This window comes from Bradysia coprophila, assembly GCF_014529535.1.
Source record: "Bradysia coprophila strain Holo2 chromosome X unlocalized genomic scaffold, BU_Bcop_v1 contig_130, whole genome shotgun sequence".
NCBI lineage: Eukaryota > Metazoa > Arthropoda > Insecta > Diptera > Sciaridae > Bradysia > Bradysia coprophila.
The window spans coordinates 1459526-1478846 of record NW_023503296.1 but is presented as its reverse complement, the minus strand read 5'-3'; the positions used below and the strand labels follow the sequence as shown (position 1 = coordinate 1478846).

The following is a 19321-nucleotide window of genomic DNA, read 5'->3' as shown; positions in this document are numbered from 1 at the left end:
GGGTATGTGTGTGGGTTTCACATTTTGTGTTATATACTCAGAAGAGTGATGTGGAACATTTTCATAAAAATATATGGTAATATGATGTTGTCAAAAAGAAAATAATAAAAAAAAAAATCCAACAAATACTGTTATTGCACCGTCATCACTTTTATAGTCGTCTTCATTTGCATATAAATTCTTATTTTAAGATATAAGATAAATTAAGTGGATCTTAAATTTTGCAGATATATTTTGCACATTTAATAACCAAACAATAAAATGATAAAATGAAAAGTTTATCCCTTGAAAATATTGTTTGTTCAAAAGTCTGCGAAAATAACATCACAAAAGAGAAGTTGTAAGTAGTTTTCTGAAACGGAATAAGTGTGAGTTAGTTCCCTTACCACCAGAGCTCACGGGGAATAAAAGATAATTTTCTCGCTAAAGTTTTTATCGAAAGACTTGTTTCCGAATGGAAACTCAGTCGGAAAAATAGGCATAACCATTTCTAGTGTCTCATAGATTCAACTTAGATGAGATCAGAGCGCAAACAGCGTGAGTATAATGCACACAAAACTATTCGAAGCTGGAGTTATTATATATGCCGACATATCTAACTAGAATTGTATACATACAACAGTTTGTAGGCTTAGTGATGAATTGAAATTACATTTCAATTATGATTCGCTAGACTTGTTCTAGTGCAAAATGGTTTAGTGTTCTCAGAGCATCGTATCAGCACGGCAGAGTTAAGTAAACCAGGCAGAAACGCTTGATTTGACTAGGGCCCTGAATTATCTAGTAGTCTTATATTTTTGCGAATAAAATTATTCAACAAACGTCACTGTTAATTTAAGTTCATTTTCATACAGTGTGTTAGGTCCCTTATTTGACGTTTCAAAAATTAACCGCTACTGCCTGGTTTATTTTACTCTGCCGTGGTATCAGTAACACTGTCGCCAAGGCCTGATTCGAAATGTTATTTTTTGAACTAACATTCCAACGTAAAACGTCGGCAGACGCTCGTTAACCTGTCCATACGGCTATTCATCTGTTATCGATAACGACGACAAAAATAATGACAAGCTCTGGTTAATATGGTCCTTTATATAGTCAAATGCATGTAAAAAAATGAAGTACAAGATTCGAAATGAACAGATTAAAAGTACTTTACGTGTTACGGCATGTTTCATTTTCATTTACATTGCCTAATCACGTAAGGCATTGTACTTACGAGGTTCCAAGTTGTTATTTGACAACACCCCACTTATCAAATACACAACTTGGAACCTCGGAAGTAATATACTATTGATCGATGGATGTAATAGATCCGATAATTGCTTGTTGTCTGTAACCCTCTTGCGGTCTTGTGATCCCTAGTTTCTTATCTCGTAATTTGGCAAATTTTTCTTCCTTGAGTTCATAGGTTACCTGCGTAGCTTTCTTTATATACATGCGAAAAACTTCAACCACCCCTGTATAATATCTCTGGATTCATCAGACCGATCTCATCATGTTCGAACTCACGTTTACTTTTGTTATTACCAATCTAAAGAAAAAATTATCACAATCAGTTACGTTTCTTTTTCAAGTTGAAGGGTCCACTGACTCACATTTTTTCTGGCTGATTTAGCCCCCCCAAAAATCATTCCCTTAATCAGTTATGCGACACTGCCTCTGTTACAAACGTGAGAGGAAACCTATAGTAATACTGCACGTTGTACGGGTCTAAAAATGTTAGATTTCCTCGCCGAAATACGGATGAAATGAAGTCACTTCAATCTGCTCGTTATCATACCCGCCTCCCTAAGGACATGAAGAAATGTTCACAAACCTTATGTGAAACGAAAATTCAATCTTATCGCAAACATCACAAATATCACAGTCCAGAGACAGAAATCGCACCGAGACGTTTAAGATTGTGTTCATTACGATTACATGTTTCATGCAGGTTTCAGTAAATTTAAATGACTATGACGGAAAATATGTTCACATAAGCTGAAGGATTTTAATAAAGCACACAATTAAAATGTGCAAAGTTCACTCTTTCGTATATTCACTATGTCAAATTCTCAACTTTGAACTGGGTTGCGGTTACAGTTGATGTGCATGGATGCGAAAAAGACTGAGATTATGTAATGAAAAAGAATTATCCAAGCAAATGTGAATTGATTAGAATTCAGAATTAAACCAATTTATATTTAATTTTCGACATTTGAAATATAGCACGACAGATAAATATGGCACGTAGCAGTTTTGAATTGTCTTAAATTTTCTTAATTCTTTTTGTTTTATTAATTAAAATTAAGCTTGAAAACATCCGAGCGCAAAATAGTTATTTATGCAACTAGTTGCGAAAAGTGGTAGTTTTTGTCACTAGAAGTCGCTTCGCTCGTTTGATAACCACATCGTGTGACAAAAACTACCACTTTCGCAACGTGTTGCATACAAAATTTTCTGCAACAAGCTGCGAAAAATGAACTTTTGAAATGCAAAACATAACTCTACCTTTAACATCCATTCTCCTGTATCAACGAAATATTGTATGAACGATCAAGTAGACTGCATTCCCAATTAACCAAATTCTTCCGATTTGAAAATCGGACTTCTTTCGGAAAAGCTTCGGAAAAAGAACAAAAGAAGTTCATCTAAGCTTTTCCGAAAGAAGTCCGATTTTCAAATCGGAAGAATTTGGTTAATTGGGATTTATGTACGCTTCAAAAATTGGTTCACAGCTACTATATAGCTCAATAGCCGAATGGTTAGAGGTGTTGCTCGATAAGCATTGGATTTTGGTGTCGGTGGAAATTTGGTCAGGGCAGAATTTTTATTTACAGTTAATGGTTCAGATGTTCAGAAGGAGTGGTGAAAAGTAAATCCATTTCACCACTAGTGACGCAAAGCATATATGAAAATCCATTTCGCAACTAGTGGTGAAAAGTAAAACATATAAAACCAGAGAAAAAAATACCCTTCGATCGCCACCCAAATCACGCATGAAAAAGTTCAGTTTTCGCAGCGGAGTTGCAGAAATACTATTTCAAATGGCAATTATTATTTATATGTAGTAGGTACAGTTAGAAAGACAATCACATCGTCTGGATCTGGAATTAATCTGTCAAAAACTGGAAGGTCTACTGTTATAGACACCTAAAACCAAACTAAATGTCGAGCTCTACATGACACCTTGAAGTAACACGATAATCACCAGTCAAAGAAATTTCTCACAAGTTTCTTGAATAGAAATAAGGACAATATTTACACTTCGAAAGTACTGGTCGTGGTTCATCTGCAAGTGTTGCAACTGATTTCACTGGAAATTTCCACTAGATAATTCTACCTTTACGAGCTTGGTTTTTTGTATGTGGTGTAGGTGTATTAAAATAGAAACCGATCCCCACATCGTTTTTACATTATTCGACTCTCGAATAACACGCGTCTCTATTGCTATAGTGAATTTATTCCATTTTCAAGGCCTTTTCCATTACGACAGCATGAATTATAATCGAAATCGTTAAATACAACTGAATAAAAATCACTTCACGTCAGTTTGCACCGGATACTTGAATGTACTCAGTAAAAACGCATAAATAATATGTCGATTACGATACTGTCTCCCCTTTCACGAATATACACATTGCATCGAATACCGGTAAATTTTCATTAAATATTAATACGCAACCATATCGATGGCTTTACACCATCAACAACCCTCTCAACATTTTCACAGCAAAAATGCTTAAGCCAAAGTAAATAATTACGCCCGAAAGTCTACAGATAATGACTAATGTCCATTTCGGAAAATATAACTAATATCTCCAATTAGGATAATCACCCAACTTATATCTTCGAAATCAAATCGCACAAAATTACCTACAGCCATATGATATTAAAATTAATAGATTTCCATCAAAACCTAAATTCTCGCATAGACCTGCCTGCAGTGTTATATCTACTTTTCATGTAAAAGGGTTTCCCAATTCCATACAGTACAGTAAATAACATTTTCATTCTACTAAACAGTGTGTGTTGACTATAAGAAGCGAAGATACAGAGAGAGTAAAAAAAAAAACTGTTGAGTTGAGTGATACAAATATTGATTTTTTCGGTCATCCATCAACAATATATTTCAATTCTAATTAGGGTTTAACCCGGAAAATTGCTTTGAAAATGGCAAAAGGAAACAAGAACCATCAATGGTGGATAAAAACGCCAACAAAAACCGAACAAAAAAGCAATTCTTTTTCGGAAGAACTCCAACACTTAATGTACAATACAACGTTACATTGTTATCGATGGCTGGTAAATGCGAATATAAGTAATTGGGAAACGTATGTGGCTCATGTTGGATTTGGGGCTGTTAAAGAATTTATTTATTTAAAAAAGAAAAACATCTCCACAGTTTTTTGTGGGTGCTGGTACATATTGCAGGAGCAGGTGGAATTGTGTTCGTACTTGTACACGCTTATCATATGTATTCGACTAATCCTATGGTTACCACTTTGTACGATACGTTGTATCCAATTAATGAAGTTCCATTCCCTGGTGTAGCTATTTGTAACAACAATCGAATATCTTACAATGCAGCGGTTACATTGTCTAAACAGCTGTAATATCTGAATGACCATTAAGGGTGTTATGAAACGCTTTGTTAATTGATTAGACATATTGAATTGGAGAATTCGACCCTCGCAGTCCAGTGAAATGAAACAGTTTCTCTGATTTGGGAGTTGTTGTGGATTGTAATTGTTAAAACATAAATGTTGTCTAACAAATGAAAACCTAGATTCTGGGATTTAATATACATCATAACGCATCCGAGCGCGTACCTAGCAAAAACGGCAGAAAATGAAAACGTAAATTTCCAATCGTATTGGCAAAAGAAATCTTGTCGAAGCCAAAACACCAGATCATAAAACTTGTAGCATTTCACTTTTTTTCGAGCATTCAGCCACATTCCGGAATCCGAAAGAAATTTCTGTCGCCAACGGCAAGAACGAAACCTTTGAATTCTTTTATTAACTTATCAGAAAACCACATGACATGTCTCTTTATAAACATCACTTTTGATGTTATTTTTCTTCTTCAAAAACTGAACAAAACGAACTAAATGAAATAAGACACTGCGAATATCATTTTGACCTGGTGCTCTCACCACCCAAGTTAAATAATAAATCTAATAGTGTTTCAAAGCACCCTTTTAACAACATTGTCAAACTCCAATCGGGAGTACCCTTTTTTACCAGTTATATACAATTTAATTCAGAACCGACAAATATAAAAGCCGTTTCAATGCAACGTATTTTTTGGAAAATGTCAAGTTACTTGGAAAATTGTATGACAGCGAAGCGGTAGTCGAGTCAGAGGCAATAGCATTTCAAACCTATCTGGATATGTTCGAATCAAACGACACGTTAAACCTTAGCAATATAACGACCCTCATGAAAAAGGTAAAAAAAAAATCAAAATGTGTGTGACTATGTGACTCAGGGCTTATTTTTATATTTTATTTCACGAACGTCACTAAATTTCCAGAATGTCACAAAACTCGAAATTAGATCTTTCTTTTAGGGCAAATGATGTCTCGTCGTTGCGAGGGGGGATTACAAGAATCGTTATCATGTTTTTGGCCAAGACATCGATGATGGTACATTTTAGTCAAATGAATAAAAATGTAGCAAACGACATGATTTACGTTTTTAATCCTTTGGCCAAAAAATGATGTTATGGCGTCACGATGAAAAGTCAGTTTGAAGAATGTCTTCAACAAAAATAGACGATCCAACGATTCGTTGGGTTAACTTTGACTCTTTATTTGTAACAAATAGTGTGACGTGTTTTGTGAGCTACCTGTTACAGACGGCAAGGATATGATCAGTATTACTATGGGTCTATTACTTCCATCGATCAAAGTATTTTTAATCTATTTCAAATCTTGTACTTCAATTTTAACATGAATTTTACCATATTACCCAGAGCTTGTCATTATTTTTGTCGTCGTTATCGATAACAGATAAATAGCCGTATGTGACAGGTCAATGCCAGGCCTGTACTGGCTATACTGGGCGATCGGTTGATAGCCGATGCGCTTTTTGCCTTTGGCGCTCCTGAGGCCAATAAAGTTTATTTAGGCACCTCTGAGCCTTTTTCAGCCGATTCGCCCAATGCGCCTTTTGGTAGCCAGTCCGGCCCTGGCCAATGCAGATCTCAGCTCAGATGGATTAAATTTCGTAAAAACAACGAACTCAAGCAAAAGTGAGCATAGTCGACAGCTGCCAAATAGAGTACTATTTTGTTAGAGTTCGTTGGTGAAAATCACTAAATGTTTTGAAAGAAACGTAGGCCTTAATAATTTGAACGAGGCATTCTTTTCATTGTGAAGCCATGATGGGTGATTATTGGTCAAAGCTTACAAAAATGTAGATCTTGTCGTCTACTTACAATTTTCTACGTATGGCTAAAAATGTGCCATCATGGCTCTACGGTGAAAATTCGATTTGAAAATACTTCCACACATTCAAGCGAAAGAGCTTCGAGTGATGGCAGGCAAATAGTTCAAAAATTGTTGCTCAAAATCAATTACAATTTTTTTACATTGCTAAAATTTGCCTTGCCTTGAAATATTTGTTCATACTTTAACTTTTTATACAAAGTTCCAAAAAAATACTTTCATTATTTTACTCACTAAGCCCCAGAAAATGAGCTTTAAGGCTCATGTCAATGAAGCAATAACTCATTTCCCGGGGATGCAGGGATTAAATACCTTTGCCAAAATATGCCACTAAGGTTTACGATTATTTAATGAAATTCGTGAAGTTCCCTAAAATTCGTGATACTTTGTAAAGTTCTTGGAATTTCGAGAAATTCATGACTTCTACAGCAGATAACACTTATCTCTTCATCCACTATTCCACGATTGTCAATTTCACAAAATTGATAAATTTCATAAAATTTCACAAGAAATAGGCCCTTCACTCTGTGTGTACGACGACAGTTGTATGCAATCCTTCTCACATTGAATGTAGCCGCACAAATCTACCTTTGCATATAAAATCTAGATCTAGAAATTACGTTTTCGTAGAAGAACCGTTCAAACAGATTTATAAGCCAAGAGAAAACGAAACAAAATAAATAAAATAAGAAAAACACATCCTTTTTTCTGTTTATTTTATAGCTTTCACCTGAATGTTCGGATATGCTTTTACGATGTATCTGGAGAGGAGTGGAACTGCCCTGCATGATAAAGAAAAGTATGAACGAGTTTCGCTTAACCCAGTACGGATATTGTTGTACGTTTAATTATGTACGCTATGATTACGGCCAAGCGTAAGTACCAAAACTCTAAACAAAAAAAACAAAAAACAGAACATATATACCACTGTAGTACCCGGCTTTGCTCGGGATTATTTTAATGTAAAAATATTTTAATATTTTTACGAGTCAAAATAAAAATTTTCTTTGAAAAACATTTTCACGCTTTGAAAATAAATTTTCCACAAAAAATATTTTCACGCGTTACAAAACATTCCATGCGTCAAAAATTTCACGTGTTACACAAATGTTTCCACGCATCGATGACACAAACAGGCAAAAAAAAAGTACGTCAAATTCACGCCATAAGTGCGGTCGAAATTCAAAATGGAAAGTGCGGATGTCTTTCTAACGTAGCGTCATTTTCATACAAAGAAGCGTTGAATAGTATTTTGCATAACAAGGGGCGGAAGTAAAAAAATTCAAACGTGTGACGATTTGAATTTTTTTACTTTTGCCCCGAGTGATGGATACTATTTTTTATGCCAAATACTGCGGAAGATTTGTATTTTCGGTCCGAAACAAAACATAATTTTAATTAAACTGTTGAGTTATCAACAAAATTTGCTGTAGAAACATCAAAATGCCGAAAAGCGCGGGGGTCCAGGGGGTATAAAAATAAAAACAATTTAACAAATGAAATTACTGTAAACATACATTCACTTGCTCACAAAACATTTGGCTATCGTCAACACAACACTACACTCAATGCGTACTTTCAATCATGTGAACATGTGTTTTCGAGACATATGAGGACCGAAAGTAAAATGATGACAGTGACATTTACTTTCGGCCCGCAAATACGCAAGCCCACGGGGCGAAAGTAAAATGATGACAGTGACAATTACTTTCGGCCCAAGGCCTGAATTTTTTAACTTTCGGTCACCATTTGAGGACCGAAAATACAAACTTTCGCAGTATTTGGCATAAAAATGTATTTTTCATGTGTCGGGGCCGAAAATGAGGGAGTTTCGAGATTTTTTTCGGGTTTTCGAACCCTTACATGAAAATGTTTTTGAGTATCTGTTTTGGACGATTGATTTTAGGCACTTTCGCATGTAGCCCTCACTTCGTTCGGGCTACAACTCGCGAAATTGCCTAAAAACAATCGTCCAAAACAGATACACAAATAACTATTTCAGTTCACTTTTTCATCGAATCGTTCACTCAAAATTCAAATTTTAGGCACACTTACGGCGTGAATAACGCATTAAAGTGAAACAAATTTCACGCGTTCTTTCTAATATTTCCTCATTAGTCGGTATGCCAATTTTCAGGTCTCCTACAAAGAAACAAACAAACACACAAACAAACCTTAAACTTTATATTATAGATTATACGTGGCAGAGAAACATATCTGACGTTGTAGAGTACATAATTCACATCATAAACAACAAATTGTTGAAATGAATTATACTACCGGTATTGTAAACTGAAGTATGCCTTCGTGCATACTACATAATGTATAAGATAGTATATATTGTGGTTACACATTTTATATATATGCGATTTTATACGGAGATATAGGTCTCAATTAAAAGACAAGATAATTTTATTTATAAAATACAATAAAAACATTGCCTTTTTTCTCCGGTTAAATAACATTATGGAATCGTTCCCTGTAGGCTGAAAGGAGATTCATATTTTATTGAAGAAACGGGACCTGATTCGGGACTAATTTTGCTTGTAGATGGTTCAGTGCATGATTACCATTACCCGCTTTTCAGTTTTAAAGGTTTCATTGTAAGTATATACAAAACAAAAACCATAACCTATGGTGTATATATAGATAGACATTATAGACATAGACGAGAGTATCTTTTGCCCATTTACTTAAAATATAAATCATAACACACACAATGTATATATGTTTTGTTGCTTTTGATACTAAAATGTGTAAAATGTTTTTTGCTGTAAATTTTGTTGGTTGAGTAAATAATGTTGCGCTTCTATGTGGGTAGAAGGTAAAAGGAGAAATTTATGCTTATGACTCTTCTTCCAAGCTTATTGCATAAAGCTATAAAGTATGTGTACGTGTGATTTCGTTCTTTATTTTCATTTCTCTGTCGCATGTATGCATCTTCGTTCGGTGTCTGTCTATACTATATAACACGTATATACTACACGGTACGCCTCGCCGTCATTTTTTGTGTGTATAGTATAAAATAGAGCTCACCCAAGACTGTGTAAGGTAGACTTGTTAGTTGGGTATCACATTTTCAATATAATATGTAGCGATACAGGAATGTGTGCGTTGAAAGCCCGAGTGCATATTAATAAACAGGATGTTTATAAAATAATATCTTCTAATTTCACAAAGAAATCATTTTTCGTAAGTGAAGTTGAGTTCTGTTTTACAATGTTATGAATGTTGTATAAATGTTATGAACAAGTTATGGCTCTTGGGAAATAAAGTCAACTGACGCAGACTAATGTATGACTTTGTCATCCAGCAAAGTTAAGTGATAAGATCGTTTTGTTTTAATTTGGAAAGTTTAAATGAAAAAAGTAACGGTTAGCAGTGCTTCCTATGTAAAGAGAGTAATGTTGGGACTTCCTATCGATTATTTCGTTTGAATTCACATATTTTCAATTCAAGTGGCACTTAGTCCCAGTGCATGTAAATCAACGGGTGGTGATACCACACACTTTAAGAAACACACAGAATGCTTAAATTGGGAAGAATGGAGACTGAGCGAAGCAAAGCACAATAATATTCGCCTGGTACAAGGATAAGCCATTATTCGTCACCAAACACAGCAATACAAAAATCTAGATAAAATCTTCAATGACACACAGTTAATGTCAACCGAATTTGTGTCTAAGTCTGCCTCGTCTGTTTTACCAACTCGTCCACTCATCTAAACACGCTGTTGATACCTCTTTGCAGGGACTTCATAGTCTCATGTACGCGCGTGTAAGTGGTAAAAGACACAAATTCGGTTGATATTACTTGTACGATTTAGGAAAATTTGAATGGATTCAAAAACAGTAGCAAAGCCAGTAGCAATTGTGGCTTTGACACATCGAGACCCATGTGGTAAAAGTTACAAACGACAATCACCCACATCTATTTATCACCGCAATAAAATCTGCTATCTTAATATATCCCAAAGTTGTTTACTTTGTCATGCCAAATCTCCGCTTTGCTGCTCCTTTTCATGTCATTTAATTGCATTTTTATTGTGCGGTATACTTCAAAACCATTATAGCCTCAATAATCAGTAGATAATCTGAATTTATCGACGATTATTTCATCGATGTGTAGCATGAGACAAGTGTACGACTGCCGAATGTGTAAGCGTGTATACCGAGCGAATACGAGAACTTTGTGTGTTAAACAATCTAATCTAATCCAAACTAAACTCATCGAGAATGTAATATCCTTAAAAGCCAGAATAGTTTCGGTGAAAGAGTAACTAAATTCATATTATAATACTCCATGAAAACCCTCAAAATTACATGTTGATGTAATTGGAAAATTTTTTGTCAAAACTGGTGATATTAATTTCTCGTAACACAGATTAAAGTTTCCCATTCGGAGATCTAAAGTTGGTTGTGTATAATTGTGTTGTATTATCAAAATGTAGAATATAACATTCGCATTCGTACCCATGTGGAAAGTAGCAACAACAACGACCAACGTTACCCGTATTACAACTATTTCACAAATGGCTATGTGGTGTAGTTTTAGGAAATCCCAACGTTTGGTTTAACTTGAAATCCTCTTATTAGGTACCGTTAGTGATCGCTTTGAATGTTTGTTTGTGGAACAGATAATAATCTGGGTTTTCGTATAGATACGTCCCGTATAACCATATCCTCACATACACATGTGTATATGTATAATGTTTCCATCATTTGTTTGCTTACCTTGACATGGCTTTGTATTAATTTCATACTTAACGTCCACAAGCACTGAAAAGAAATTTTTAAATTTCATTGGGAACATTCGTTCATCGAGTAGGTAACTACACAAAGTGTCTGTTAAAGCTTACTATATGCTAGCAAATTAGCTTTATTCTAGAACGAAGCTTTGCAAATAAGCCGTGGAAATTGATAAGTGAATGATTACTGCTACTGTTCACTTTCTCATCAGGCCTATGGGGACAGTGGCAAAGAAAGGACGAATCTCTTGGATATTATTTAAACCTTTTCACATGTACACTTCTAGCGAATCATTAACAAAATGAAGGTGAAATTAATATATCGTGGTCGTGGTATGCGGCTCCGCAAAGCTGCAGCCATGTCTATTTAATTATTTTTGGTTAGAAATACTATTTTCGGCAAAAACATTTTCTACGCCAATTGCTAACGTTCTTTTGATGTAATTTATGAAGATTCTCTCACGAAAAATTACATTTCGAGGGAAGTCAACCGAGAAAATGAATTTCCACCTTTTTTCGAGGTAAACACCGTGAGGCGTGAATAACTTTATTTTATATGCTTCGCTTTCGCCCTTTTGGCTTACATATCTGTCACTTTCGGCCCGTGGGCTTACATTTTTTTCTTTCGTCCCGCAGTAGGAAGCATAGAAAACTTAATACGTAACTCCTTCGGCCTCCTCAATCGATACGTGAATAACTATTCTCCACTCAAATGCTGTGAGAAGATGGCGTTTTGTTCTCTCTGATGACAGTTACTTACTTACTTACTTAACAGCCATTTTTAACCCAAGCGGGCTTTTGCTCCACTACAGTATTTCGCCATCTTTGACGATCCTCGGCAACAACTTTCCAATTGCGAATACCCAGCTCACGTAGGTCCTCTTCCACGCAGTCAATCCACCTTTTCTTTGGGCGGCCTCTGAACCTAGTGCCGTCAAATTGGCTCACAAAAACTATCTTTGCCACTCTATCATCGTTCATGCGGATCACTTGACCCGCCCATCTTAGTCGTGCCACTTTGATGACACTAACAATGCTTTCGGCATCAAAAATTTCCATGAGCTCGCTATTTGTTCTGATTCGCCACTTTGACTGGTCGACAGATAGAGCGTTGAATTTTTCTTTCGAAACACCTCAGCCTGTTTTCTTGATTTACTGTAAAAGTAAAGGTTTCGCAGGCATAAGTAACAACACTCCTAACCAGAGTTTTATATAGCCGATACTTCGTGGTAATATTTAGTAGATTGCTTCTGAAGAGGTGTTTCAATGCATACGAACACCTACTAGCATGCACCGTTCGGGTTTTCAGTTCTTCATCCAGTCGTTAGCAACGTTGACAGTGGAACCAAGATATTTGATGACAGTTGAGGTAAGAAAATGTTTATTTTCTCAACTCTCTTTTGTCACTTTGTTTTGGTTTTGAAAAATCATTCAACAAATTGATGTGTTTGTTTCGTATATAACGGTTATTCACGCCACGCACGGAAAAAAAATTATGTGTTCACGACAAGGAGAAATTGGAATGCTCAACTCACGACGATATAAAAACAATCGAAGGATGGCTAATTCGAAACACATTGTTATATAACTAATGCGTAGCGTCACTAAACAATTCTAGCAAAACAAAGACCAAATCTACCTTTTTTTCATCGTTTTTTGCTGAAGCCTCTCCGATTCTTCTCCTCTGGAAGACCATCGGATATATTTTATTTCAACAAAAAAAGAATTTCGCTTCCGAGAAACCTAATCATATTTATTAGCAGCGAACTGAATTAAATATCTTGAAGCTTACAAAAACGCTAGAAGTTGTAAGAAATGCTATTTTGCCTACTGATGTGTATTTCTCGTGCGAAAGGTTAGAATTTCTATCGGCGTTAGATCCACTACACACACAAGTAATCCGCTTGCAGTTATCGGTGTACATTTGGAGATTATTCACCTCTCAATGCTTATTTAGACGACTGGGTGGTTGCGATCCTAAGCCGAAGGTGGATAATAGTAGATTATTCACCTCTGTCCACATGTTTATTTAGACACTTGGGGAGTTATTGCATGAGCCGAAGGCGAATGATATAACCCGAAGTGTCTAAATAAACATTTGGACAGAGGTGAATACGCAATTTTATCTACAGACGGTGAAATAATAGCACTTTTTCACTGCTATTATTTCACCTAGGTAAAGCTTTCGCCCCGCGAATTGACAGCTTTACTTTCGGTCCTCTTAGCTAGCATACAAAAATATTAACTAATTCTAAGAATATTCAACGACCATCCCATTATACACAATCTTCAAACGCTACGCACTTCAACTGGAAATAATTTTATTTTCACAGAATACCAAACAAGGCGATGTGTGTGTTAGATAATCAAAGTCGAAAATATCTTTTTAAATAATTTATCAGCACAAAACGAATGTAACATCATTTTCTGCACCTGTAGAGAAAATTGAGTTTTATATTGTTTTGAATACGTTATTGCTACAACTCTCGTATGTATATGCATTATGTAAAAGAAAAAAAAAATCATTTCCCATTCAGGTTCAAATATTCAATCCACTTGAATATCCTGATGTGCCCTCCGGCGGTGTGTCTGAAAAGTTGGTTGAGGTCGGAACGGAAGCTTTTATACGAATTGATTCTATAACATTTATAACCAATGATGAGTCACGGAGATTTGCACCGGAAACGGTTCGTTTAATATTTCAATAATAAATTGATTTTCACAGAATCGAAATGATAATATACAATTGCAGAGATCTTGCTTATTTTCAAATGAACGGCCAGAAACATTCGGACAGAACTATAAAAGAAGCGATTGTGTCGTTGGCTGTCGTATAGCCAGCATTCACTCACTGTGTAATTGCGTTCCATTTTTTGTGCCGGTGATTGAAAAGAAAAATGATTTTTCGAACTTGCAACTGGCACATAAATGCACGTTACAGCACTCGTCCTGCTTGACACACTACAGAGGTATGATCAAAATAAACTAGCCACACATTGAGAAACGTGACCCGAAAATGTGATTGAACTTATGAAATAAGTTGAGTGCGGGCGGTATAGAATGACAGTAAAGGTATATTGCAACGATTATGATGAGAAAGAACCGAGAATAATGCACTTCGGAATGGGAATCAGCAAATGTGAATTTTATATCCGGAAATGATTGTAGAACAAAGGAAATATTAAAACGGTTTTCTCAATCGTTTTTCATCGATTTGCGTTTGCTGGCTGTATATATACTGTGATTTTACCGGATTTTGGGTTGCTTTAGAATATGTTATTCGGGTAATATAATAAAATTTGATGGAGAAAATGGCGCATACTGTCGCGATGTATTTTACTTTCGCATTCATTTTCTAAATTTTAAAATAATTTTCTTCGTTTTCGCTTCATTTAATCGAATGATTTTCGACGACATATAATCGCCTGAATCAGACCAGACGGTCTAATTCGATTGATTTAAATAAAAAAATTCGTTGATTTACTCAACCATTTTTTCCTGTTCTTCGAAGTTTTATGAACTTTAACTGGCAAGATCGACCACGACAATTTTTCATATTTTTTCAAGCGGTTTTCAACAAGCGAATAGACTTGGAACTTTGTATTTCGCCAGGTGTGTTTTACACTGTTAAATTAACCTGTTCCTTTTGGAAATAATAGAAATATGATGGGCCAACGCACTTCAAGCAAAGGTGGTATTAATGACAGTTACCAAGTAGAGATCTAATTTGTATGTAAAAATTTCCAGTTTTTTTTACAGTGCCAAAATTTGTTCGATACACTGTCCAGTTTCAGTACCCTATTTAGAGTACCACTCATTGAAGTGCGTTGGTTGGGCATGATAGTAGAAAACAAGTAGGGCTCGGAACAGTTCATGTCAACCTGAAAACTGACTCAAAATATCTGACTCCTAATTGTTGAACTTATGACCTGATTTAACCTGAAACCTGTATTTACCTGAAAAAGAATGACCTGTCGTGACTCGACCAGCCAGTTTTTCACTGACATTCATTTTACATTGAATTTTCCAATTCCAATTTTTTCAGTGCAGGTCAAGTCATAACCAAATGATCAAGGGGTACCTGACCTGGTCCGAATGCTTTACAATTGATATTTTAAATTTGAAACGGCACCCGTTTTATATGAAAATATTTACAGCAAAGTGGGCAACTTTCCTGTTAACTTTGGAAAAATTTCCCGGTTTGGAGAAAGACATCGAAGACGGTTTATACTGTCCACAATGTTTGGCCACTTGTTCCGAAACCATATACAATGTTAAATCAACTGCGCTTCCATTACTCGTCCCACCGAAAAACAGCAATACAATTTTGTAAATTACACCATCCAGATAGCGGTTACTACTGCTATAAACACAGCATTAAAATTACTGTCATGTGCCGTTTTTTTTTAGACGCAACATTGTCAATGTATCAGACGTTGCAGTGATACGAATCTATCATGGTCAACCGGAAACATGGCTGTATAAACAGGCGCCAGCGGTCCAATGGTTCGAAATCATAAGTAAGTTAATTAAATTGAATTTTCTGTAACACAAAATATTACATTCACTTTCTCATATAAAATGCCATTAAATTAATTGCCTAAAATGCCATTTTCACTTAAATTGACAATTCAAAAGGTAATCTTGGCGGCATTTGCGGTGTTATAACAGGCTTTTCTTTGATAAGTTTGGTGGAAATAATGTATTTTATAGTGAGGAGAATCGTAATCGAGGTATCTAATTGGTATACAAAATCAACGAGGCGTGATGAAACATTGAAAATTATGCCGTAGAAGGGGATCATTTTCAATTAATTAATGTAATGAAAATTATGTACTTTAAGTACACCACCCCCCAAAAAAAACAATAGAGCCGTACACTCCATATAAATATGTATAATTATAGATACAAGCACAAACACACAAGGCTGCAGGGCTTATTTTTGGATATTTAAATTCGCAGAATTCATAAAAATTACGGGCAAATTCTGGAAAAATTCATAAAAATCTGAAAAATTACAAAAAATTGAAACAAATTTTAAAAATTCTGAAAAGTCCTTTTTGGAACTTTTTCAATATTTTCGGAATTGTCGGAATTAAAATTCTCAAAAATAGGCCCTTACTAAGCGTAGGCTAATACTGAAAGTCAATTTATTTGGATTTTATCTGCACATAAATTTTGGTTTTTTATTTTATTCTGTAGATTGGGATCGGTCAAAATAAATATTTAGATGATAAGCGGTTTTTGATTATAACTAAATAAAATTGATATGCTCACGAACAACATCAGCCAGACAGTATTAACGCCAATTCTGCATTTTATAATAATCTATTTGAAAATGTTCATAACATCATATCAATCGGAACTTACCATCCCTAATACACGAAACACACACACACACCTTCCGTATTACGAATAACTAAACTGATAGCGGAAATTACATTTTTCCACAATTTATTCTTTTGTTTGTTATTAGCATAAATATATTAGTTAGGGGAAATTGTGTTTGCTGTGATATGGTGATTGACGAACCATCTATAAATTTCTCCTGGTTTCCATTCACCCGAGCATAATACCATGTATCTCGAATCCGAAAACGATATGCAAAACTAATTGGAATTTTGATAGATTCATACCTAATTTTCCAATCACATGCAAGTGAAATTATTAACCTTTTATAAAATAGAATTACCGATCAATAGCAAACGAGATTATTTCATCTCTGTGTGTGCCCAATCAAACTATATGCAGCCGGTGTCAGACACAGCAAAGATAGAGCAAACAGCAGAAATTGTAGATTTGGTTATGTAGCTGCTCAGCGAATTATATTAATTGGCCATGGCCGGTCAGTGGAACGTGTATTATCATGATAATTTGAACCGTATTGCATTTTGTAAACAGCGACACTTCAGTTCATTAGACTGTAAAATGATTCGATTAGCGTCAATTTGAGTAAAACTATGCCTTAAGTAATTTTCCGAAAATTTATCCACAATAATTATGCTGTCGACTAAAAGTTCTCTGGGCCATATCTGCCTTTGAAACGATGTAACAATAATTTTGCATGGTCGTTATTACATTGGACTTGTTTTGATTAGTTGGAAAATTTAAACAAATGAAAACATAGATCGCTTTACTTCACTTTTACGAACTTTTATTATTGTGCAAGTTAACAATGGGAATTTTGACAGAGAAAAGTTCATATATTCAATATACGGAATAGTTGTTTTGCTCGACTTTGAGTTTTTTTTTTGTTTCTTTTATCTGCCAGCATATTAATTGTGGATACATTAATCCGATGTAATTTTGTAAAAGCGCTCTGTTATATATGACAGCTTACGGCTATTATTCATCGTTTAACATGGGGGTATAAAGTATAAGCATGAATAAGATATGATTTTGTTTATGTTGGTACGAATATAATTAGTTAAATTAAACAGTATCAGTAATTTCGAAGAATAACGCCGAATATGTACGGTGTTTCGTATACTTTTGAGAATTTAATGTAATCCAAAGCACAAATATTAGATTTTAATGGAATTAAGTTGTACAGACAAATGAGGGGTGACACACTTCTTGATTTAGTCCATTTAGTCCTAAACGATACAAAGCTTTCATTACCAACATCTTAAAGCTGTTTGAAATAAAGGCATTCTCTGTGTAGGGAATGTAGGCGATAGCGTTTTTAAAACGACATTCCAACTTTATGTGTAGGATTTTCTTCCCACTGAGAAATTATAAGCATTCGAATTTCTTTTCCGCATTTTCGCCTTTCCGAATCGATCGATTTCACATTTATCTCCAAAATAAGTATAACTGTTCATATGGTTCATGCTGTACAGATCGGTAGTATTTTTGTTTCAGTTCAATTCACCGCAATTCGACAGCGAATATTGAAAACCGAATCTCGTTCATTACCAATTTCACTCACATTTTCAGATTTTGCAAATTTTCCAATTTGAATACAATTACCATTTTGTCGTTGCATGTGTATGGATAGAGAGATGGAGAGCAAAGGAAAACATTTTTTTTTTCGTTTCGTTTATATTACTTTCGTTTATTTTTAAGAAATTATTGAAAAATATCAACTTGTGTTCACATAAATTATTAAATTTACAAAAGGAAAAAACACTATATGCCGTACGGAATGAATTGATTTTTTTTTTATACAATCACTTGATGTTACTTTTTTATTTCAAAGGTGTTCCATGCGGTTTATTAAAATAAGATTATTATTCTATTTCACATTTAAGAAAAAAAATCTCTTACATCTCCATTTTTTACGTTTCAGCAATTCAGTGTTTTTTTGTTTTTTGTTCTTCGTCTCTTGAGTAGTTTTCTCTATGAAATATTCCGAGGGTTTATCTGTCTGTATATTTTTGTTTTTATTTTATTTTATTTTTTTTCTCTTTTGCTAAATTATTTCATGCTATAGAACTTTATCTGGAACGATAAATATTCACTTTGTTTTGTTATACAATTATATCAAATATACATAAAAAATGCAAAAATTCTTAGGAAAAAAACACAAAAAACAAAAGGAAAATGAATATGTATACACACTCAGTACACATCTTTATATATATATTTATAGAATTAATAATTTATAAGAGAGAACAATGTCGTACACATTTAAATTCAGTTTTTTTTATCATCAAAATAATAATAATAAAAAAATGTCAAATGAAAATAATAATAAAAAAAAAGATTTTTCGTTTGCTATATTAATAATTGCATCACAATATTGAAGTTCAAATTATGAAAGAACTATGGAATTAAAATAAAATCGGGGTAGGAGGTAGTGCTACAGTTCAGTGCTCATTTCGCCCACTATTGTGGTCTGAAAATTAAATAAAAAAATGGGATTTTAAATATTTATTTTTGTGTTAATATTTTGTTTTAATTAAAAATATTTTAATTATGTCCTACAAAAAGGGAGAATAGGCAATTTCGTTATCATAAAAAAATACATTTCCGTTTCATCTTGCTCTATTGAATTAATCAACAAGAATTTCATTTTTTTATTTCTTTTATCTAATTGGCGCACTTGTGTTTGCAGTTTCTCAATTCAGAAAGTCATACAGCCTTATTGCCCTCTATTTGCTAAGTTGTTGAAGCAAATAAAAAAAATCTTTATAAGA

At 34.4% G+C, this 19321-nt stretch overlaps 2 protein-coding genes across 2 annotated transcripts in view; one reads left to right on the top strand and one right to left on the bottom strand.

The window, feature by feature from the left end:
* Window positions 1–3717: 3717 nt before the first annotated feature.
* LOC119067936 (pickpocket protein 28-like) lies at window positions 3718–15973 on the top strand. Its single transcript, XM_037171251.1, has 11 exons — window positions 3718–3731; window positions 4385–4591; window positions 5249–5432; window positions 7157–7308; window positions 8919–9040; window positions 9537–9625; window positions 13718–13867; window positions 13933–14149; window positions 15338–15509; window positions 15591–15700; window positions 15819–15973. Exons 1-11 carry the CDS (start codon window positions 3718–3720, stop codon window positions 15971–15973), a joined length of 1572 nt encoding a protein of 523 aa, XP_037027146.1.
* A 2619-nt stretch (window positions 15974–18592) lies between these two features.
* Window positions 18593–19321, bottom strand: part of LOC119067877 (band 4.1-like protein 4) — an 84920-nt gene continuing 84191 nt past the window's right edge. The window contains exon 18 of the mRNA XM_037171146.1: window positions 18593–19020. Coding sequence (XP_037027041.1) covers window positions 19011–19020 — 10 coding nt within the window. The 3' untranslated portion in view covers window positions 18593–19010. The remainder of the gene's footprint in view (window positions 19021–19321) is intronic.